Here is an 8,012-nt window from a genome sequence, read left to right as displayed (position 1 = left end):
ACTTCTGCTGTGTCCTGCCTGTTGGAGCAAGGGCCAGTATAGTTTTTATTGGTTTAGCTTATGATAAATAAAATGTTTCTAATGCAACAACATTTTCTAATGCTTTTCATTGTTACATTCCTGAAGGCTGGTACCACCATTACATCTTTTGCTCACTAAATCCATGAAAGAGACCCTGAAGTCAGCTCAGCCGCAGTTGGTTTCCATCGGTTCTCTTGGACATGGATCCCAGTACATAATTGTGGCAAAGAATGACTCTTTTGCTCTTCTGATGCTAAAAGCCTGACCTGTGCTGTAGACAGACTTTTCAAATACTTTTGGCTGTGCAATCTTCAGTATCCATGCTAAATGTCTTCGTTTTTTTCTTTTTTTGAGTATATATATGACCTGTCCTTGTCCCAGTCATCTTGCAAACGATCAAAGGTCATGGAATTGATTGCTAAGGTGCAGTCTTGTACCTAATCGAAATAAGCATGTACACCTGTCCAAAGCGTCTGCAAAGTGAAGTTTCATAAACTAATTTTGAGAGGAGCATGTGATATGATTGTGCACCGCTGGCCACTCATCCGTAATCAGTAATAATCCAATCAGAGTGATCCTAGCTTAATATAAATGGATCACTTTCTCCTTATTGATCTTTGTTTTGGAAGAATCCCCCCTTCCACCCCATCTCCTCCTTTTTCTCCCCTTCTAAAGGGGGAGCGATCGAGACCTACCTGATCTCGGTTCTCCTGATATGCTTCTAGACCGGGCGGGAGCCCTGGGCTCAAATATCTCCGAGCTCAGGGTTCTCTCCCGGGACAGCATGCCAAACCTGCTATAAGTGCCAAGCATATCTAAGTGGGAACTCTTGAAATGATTTTGTTGAAACAAAGGGGTTAATTTGGCATTTAAGGGAAGTGCATGCACTCTCTGATAGTCACAACCTAACTTTAATTTGTAGTCAAAATCGTTGCCCCAGAACATATATTTTTAATTCCTTTTTAAAACATCTAAACAGAGATAATTTTAACATTAATTCATGCCTTTATGAAGAGTCAGGACACACAGGGAACTTAAATGTATCCAATCAATCTGATGAAAGCATAATAAGTATTTCTGAGTATAATGTCCAAACGTTTCTTAGAGTTTTAAAAGTTAAGTATCTTGATAAACATCCTTTTTCCTTCAGTGTCATCAGAACAAATCATTTTTGCTTTGCTGCCTGGGGACTTAATTCATTTTGTGATCAGCAGTATGTAACTCCTAAATAAAAAATATATATATATATTGTTTTAATCATGTTAGTGACTGAATATTTGGTAAAACTTTATAATAACTACACACTATAAATCATTTATTAAGCATTAGCAAATGGTGAACTCATTTATTTGTTAAGCATTAACTCAACGTTATAAAACATTAAGCGGTTCATAAAAATAACTACAAATGCTGTATTCTTGACTTATAAGTAATTTTTTTAATGTGCTTAATAATTGTACTTTCACACTTTGCTTCTGATTATTTTTTCACTACTAAATTAAGGACTGCATTATTTACAAACCGTTTGTATTTGAAAGTATGAATTATGAAAGTACAATCATTAGGCACATTATAAATGTGCTTATAAGTCAAGAAAACAGCCTTTGTAGCTGTATTTATAAACCAATTACTAATGACTTATAATGTAGAGTTAATGCTTAACAAATAGTGAATTAACTACTGTACTTGCTAATGCTTAATAAATAATTTATATTGTGTCGTTACTATAAAGGCTTACCTAAATGTTTGAAGTGTTTTTAGTAGATTTGACAATGATTTATTTTGTTAAAACAAGTACCTTACATATAGGTGAATTTATAAACAGTGTGCCATGGTTATTTATTTTTTTCACTAGAGAATAATTTTGAAAATGTATATGTTGGAAACTGTTTCATACATATTTGACATTTTATTGGCATGTGTAACAGATACGAGTTCAATTTAATGAATACTTTTATAAAGTGAGTTTTTATATTATGTACAGTGAATTGCTGTAAAACATTTAAATACATTAATTCCATGTTAAAAAGGAAAAACAAACAGTATGTGAACAGTGTTTAATGTTTCCTGTGAGATTTTGTGATTTTACATTTAAAGTATTTTTTTTACATTTAAAATGACAAAAAACTGAATAGTAACACACAGTTGTGTTAGACACATATAAAAATAACACATCTGTGTGTCTACTTATGCTGCACATTAATGTGTTACATTTTATGACACATTTTGTGTGTTAAACTTAACTCAACATGTGTTGTCCCTGAGCACACTGTGACGTGTTTTCAACACATTCATTTTTAGAGTGCAAAAAAAAATGACAATAAACCAAGCAAACTAAATTAGATATAACTTCCCTATAAGAGATAATAAAATAAAATAAAGAAAACTTACCTCCCTACTAACAAACACAGGAGAAAACGAAAACAACAAAACAGAAGGCACCAAACCTTTCTACCATGCTCCAGGCCAGACAGGAAGACAGAAAACCGGGTTTCTCCAGTTAGAATTGACAACATCACATCGGCATCTTACAAAATGCCACAAAAGAGATATAAGCAAGAAACACTCATTTGATCACATAACAATCTCCACTGAGCATACAAGGGAAATCGAGAGAGCCATCAAATTCATGCTCTCAGCAGGTTTAAATACAGCCGCCGCCTATCCAAGCACCAATCATGATCCGACCCAAAGTAATCCGCTGCTCCTGCGAATACTTAGAAATAAAAGAGAGCGAGAGAAAGAGAGAGAGGGAAAGAAACACAGCACACAAGCCTACACTACACTACAACTCGTAACAGTACCCATTAACATGTGATAATTATCATGCAGTAGGAAGTTGATCACAACAAGGTAGGCTATTGTTCTCTGATCGAGTCGATTATCTAGTTTCAGCCATTCATAATCAAAATTCCTTGTTTGTTTGTGCACACTTGGCACATATAGCTTATTTACTCATCGTTTTGTGTGATTTAGATTGTATCATAAAAACCTGCTAGTTGGTTTTTCGTTTTCTCAAGTTCATTTGTGATTTTCTGAAACTGCTGGATCATTTTTCTCATTTCAATAATGAATTTCCCAGCTTTTGACATAATCTCATCTTCATCACTTTCATCTATTTCTTCGTGTATTTTTTTTTCTGCTAGTTTAACCATATCCGTGACCCCTCTTGTATTTTCAGGAACTGAGATCATGTCAAGCCAAAGGCTGGGTCCACCATAAAGTACAGCCAGATTTGAAATCAAGCGTGTATTTTCAGACATCTGTGCAGTCAACTTGTCATAGTCTTCGATTTGTATGTTGTATTTTTGACAGACATAGGTAAAATATTCACTGACATGACTGTGATGTTGCTGAAATTTTTTAAGGATTTTTGATATAAACTCAGTTTGTTCTTGAAGATCTTCCATCTTTTCACGCAAGGGGTTGATTGTATTATAAAAATGATCTAATTGTGTCTTAATACCTTCTTTTAATTGTGTCACCTGGATCTGTTTTTCAGACGTGAACTTCTGACTTTTAACTCCAGCAGCTGCGAGTATTGATCCTCCTGCAGCAAGAGACAGTACCAGAGTAAATGGAGCAGATGCTGCTGCTATACCTGCAGCCAAGACTGTCCCTCCAACTATTCCTGCTATTCCCGCATCTCTGGAGCCTTCAGTAGAGTTTCTGTATTTTCTTTCAAATATTTGGAGAATCTCACACAGTTTCTCTGTGCACTGCTGGAGCTGAGGATGATTTCTCTCATAATTTGTAATAAAGTTATCTCTGAGAGGAATAACTTCAGTTCTAGAAAAAATAAAAGGATGAAATAAGTGTTTGTAATTATACATCATAAAAGTTGGATTACAAATATTACAACCAAAATTGACTACATGCAGATGACATTTTTAGAGGTCAATCAGCTGATTGCGTCGAGTTGTTTAATCAGGGTCATGTTTAATCAATCTGCATTGTGCTGGAATTTATGCCACAGAATTAACAGACCTATAACAAAGCATTAAAGATTTTAGCTCAATAAACGTTCGAGGTTACAGAAGTAACCCTTCGTTCCCCGAGGTGGGGAACGGAAGTGCCATAAGTGGATGAAATCCATGATGGGAGGATTCGGATCAGAAGCCGCTTGTCTGGAGAGTATTGAACGGGCCAATGAATGAAATTAATTGGCAGCGTAAACTTGCGCAGGTGTGCGGCATAAGCAATTATCCCAGCATATAAGCGCACCTGAAGCCAGCAGACGCTATCCTTTTAAGCTGAAGAGACTTTCAAACAGCTAAGGGACAGTCATTATGGCGACGGAGTATGGCACTTCCGTTCCCCTCCTCAGGGAATGAAGGGTTACTTCTGTAACCTCGAACGTTCCCCTTCGGTTGGGGAACTTCAGTGCCATAAAGTGGATGAAATCCACGATGGGAGAAGTATGGAAAGCGCCATAATGACTGCACCTTACCAACGCCCCCGATGAGGAGATAGTCAAGCAAGCGTGACGCACCCACATCATGGGAGGCGCGGACCTCCAACGTGTCCCTGGCCCTAATTTATCCTACTTCAACTGAAGTTTTACGGATTTAGATATATTTTTTGGGAAGTCGTGAGCATCTAGATAATTCTAGGAAATACGACAGTACGTTGGGAAGCGTGCAATCCCGATAGGGAGGACGCTGCGGAGGCCATCCGTTACCCAAGGAGGGGATAGATGGCAGAATTACATATGGACTAGCCCTAAAAAGGGGGAGTACTCATAGCAAAAGAGTGGTTAGCGGAGAGGGAAGACACGGGTCCGCCCAGGGGGCTGACCAGCGGGCAGACCTACAACGCAGTGGGCCAGCAAGTGACTCCTCCACTGAGTCAGTGCTGGGGGCCACGGAGGAATCTGCAGGGCTCACCTGACGGGGAACTTTACTGACAGATAAAAAGGCGCACGTACCTCCGTGTTAGGGAGAATGGCGCAGCAAGCGTGTTTCAACACCCTACCGAGTTGTCTCCTCAATCACCAAAGGGTTACCTAATACCCTTGAGGAAACCGGCTCCACTCGCAGATTGTAAAACCTTGCAAATGTGTTGGGTGTCGCCCAGCCCGCAGCTCTACAGATGTCTGTTAGAGAGGCGCCGCGTGCACGCGCCCAAGAGGATGCAACGCTCCGAGTGGAGTGTGCACGAACTCCCGGGGGACACGGCTGACCTCGACTCGAATAAGCCAGTGAAATGGCATCCACAATCCAGTGGGATAATCTTTGTTTTGATACGGCACTTCCCTGCTGCCGACCGCCATAACAGACAAAGAGCTGCTCAGATGATCTAAAATTCTGAGTACGGTCCACATAAATGCGCAGAGCGCGAACTGGACAAAGTAAAGAAAGGGCTGGGTCTGCCTCCTCCGGGGGCAGCGCTTGCAGGTTCACTACCTGATCTCTAAAGGGGGTGGTAGGAACCTTGGGAACATAACCGGGGCGGGGTCTCAGGATGACGTGAGAGAAATCCGGCCCGAATTCCAGGCACGAGTCACTGACCGAAAATGCCTCCAGGTCCCCGACCCTCTTGATGGAGGCCAACGCAACCAGCAGAGCTGTCTTCAGGGACAGAAATCTTAGAGATACTGATTCGAGTGGCTCAAAGGTATCGGATCGCAGACTCGTGAGAACGAGGGCGAGATCCCAAGAGGGCATGAGAGGGGGGCGAGATGGATTAATTCGCCTAGCACCCCTAAGGAACTGGATGACCAGGTTATGCTTTCCCACGGTGCCGCCAGCTACCGCGCTATGATAAGCGGAGATGGCGGCCACGTAAACCTTGAGAGTGGAGGGCGACAGCCTGCTGTCCAACTTCTCTTGAAGGAAAGAGAGCACAACACTAATCTGGCAATTTCGGGGGTCTTCTCTGCGAGAGACGCACCATTCAGTGAATAGACTCCACTTCAGGGCGTAGGCGCGCCTTGTGGAGGGGGCTCTAGCCTGAGTGATGGTATTAACCACCGCAGTCGGTAGGTTACCTAAGTCTTCCTCGCGTCTAGGGACCACACGTGGAGGTTCCAAAGATCGGGGCGAGGGTGCCAGATGGTGCCCTGTCCCTGAGAGACTAGGTCCTCTCTCAAAGGGATCCGCTAGGGGAGGGCCTTCGCGAGGAGTGAGAGCTCTGAAATCCAGGTCCGGTTGGGCCAAAGGGGCGCAACTAGCAGAACCTGTTCTTCGTCCTCCCTGACCTTGCACAGAAACTGCGCGAGCAGGCTCACTGGGGGAAACGCATACTTGTGCATGCCCCGAGGCCAGCTGTGGGCCAGTGCATCCGTGCCGAGAGAGCCCTCGGTCAGGGAAAAAAACAACTGGCAGTGAGCGTTCTCGGGGGAAGCAAACAGATCGATCTGGGCCTCCCTGAATCGCGCCCATATCAGCTGAACAGACTCGGGGTGGAGTCTCCATTCTCCAGGGCGTAACAGCTGTCGTGAGAGCGCATCGGCTGCACGATTGAGCGTGCCTGGAACGTGAATGGCGCGCAGCTATTTCAGCCGCGGGTGACTCCAGAGGAGCAGACGGCGGGCGAGCTGAGACATGCGGCGAGAGCGCATACCCCCCATGCGGTTGATATACGCCGCCGCCGCCGTACTGTCCGTCCTGACCAGCACGTGTTGCCGCTCCAGCACCGGTAAAAAGCGGTGGAGAGCAAGGAACACTGCCAACAGCTCTAGGCGATTGATATGCCAATGCAGCTGGGCACCCTTCCACAGGCCCGCAGCTGCATGCCCGCGACACACGGCCCCCCAACCCGTGTTGGAAGCGTCTGTTGAAACAACAACATGGCTGGACGCCTGTCCTAGAGGCACACCGGCCTGTAGGAACGAGGGGTTGTTCCAAGGGCTGAGGGCGCGGCGACACAGCGCAGTAACCGAGACCCGGTGTGTGCCTGCGTGCCATGCGCGTCTGGGGACCCGATCGTGAAGCCAGTGCTGAAGTGGTCTCATATGGAGCAACCCGAGCGGCGTGACGGCGGCTGCGGATGCCATATGCCCCAGGAGCCTCTGAAAGAACTTCAGTGGGACCACTAGTTTGCTGTCGAGCTCCCTCAGACAGTTCAGCAACAGGCTAGCGCGTTCCTCTGCACGGGGGCTAGTTTGCTCTTTTCTCTGCTGATCTGAAGACCCAGTAGGCGGAGATGCCGAAGCACCTTGTCCCTGTGCATAATCAATTGCTCCCGCGAGTGGGCTAAAATCAGCCAGTCGTCGAGATAATTGAGTATGCGAATGCCCGCGAGCCGAAGGGGCGCTAGGGCACCCTTCGCGAGTTTGGTGAAGACCCGCGGAGACAGAGAGAGCCCGAAGGGGAGGACCTTGTACTGCCACGCTCGACCCTCGAACGCAAACTGCAGAAATTGGCGGTGGCGTGGAAGAATGGAGACATGGAAATACGCGTCCTTCAGGTCTATGGCTGCAAACCAATCCTGAGGACGAACGCATTGGAGAATGCGCTTCTGCGTGAGCATTCTGAACGGCACCCTGTGCAGACAGCGGTTCAAAACGCGCAGATCTAGGATTGGCCGTGACCCACCGCTCTTTTTGGGTACGATGAAGTATGGGCTGTAAAACCCACTCTCCATCTCGGCTGGAGGAACCGACTCGATTGCACCCTTCGCCAGGAGGGCAGCAATCTCCTCTCGCAAGACAGGGGCGGACAGGGGGTTGACCCTGGAGAAATACACGCCCGTAAACTTGGGGGGCCGTTTCGCGAACTGAATCGTGTAACCGAGTCTGATTGTGCGTATGAGCCATCGCGAGGGGCTGGCCCGCGCTAACCAGGCAGGCAGAGCCCTCGCTAATGGAGTCATCGCTACAATCGCTGACGTACCAGCGGTGGGGCAGCGCGGAGTGGGTGTGCTGAACCGGGAAGCACGAGGGTCCCGCGGAAGAGCTGGAGGAGAGCGATCCGCTCTGGCTCCGCACCCTGACTCCGGAGAGGGGGCTGGAGGGCTGAGGGAAGGGAGACCGTCCCCCCAGCGCTCGT

At 45.8% G+C, this 8,012-nt stretch overlaps 1 protein-coding gene across 1 annotated transcript in view; it reads right to left on the bottom strand.

The window, feature by feature from the left end:
• Positions 1–1,912: 1,912 nt before the first annotated feature.
• Positions 1,913–8,012, bottom strand: part of si:dkey-201l21.4 — a 28,628-nt gene continuing 22,528 nt past the window's right edge. Inside the window, exon 5 of the mRNA XM_073907844.1 lies at positions 1,913–3,810. Coding sequence (XP_073763945.1) covers positions 2,994–3,810 — 817 coding nt within the window. The 3' untranslated portion in view covers positions 1,913–2,993. The remainder of the gene's footprint in view (positions 3,811–8,012) is intronic.

The sequence above is a fragment of the Danio rerio genome, chromosome 7 (assembly GCF_049306965.1).
Source record: "Danio rerio strain Tuebingen ecotype United States chromosome 7, GRCz12tu, whole genome shotgun sequence".
Classification (NCBI taxonomy): Eukaryota; Metazoa; Chordata; class Actinopteri; order Cypriniformes; family Danionidae; genus Danio; species Danio rerio.
This window is presented reverse-complemented; position numbering and strand designations above follow the sequence as displayed.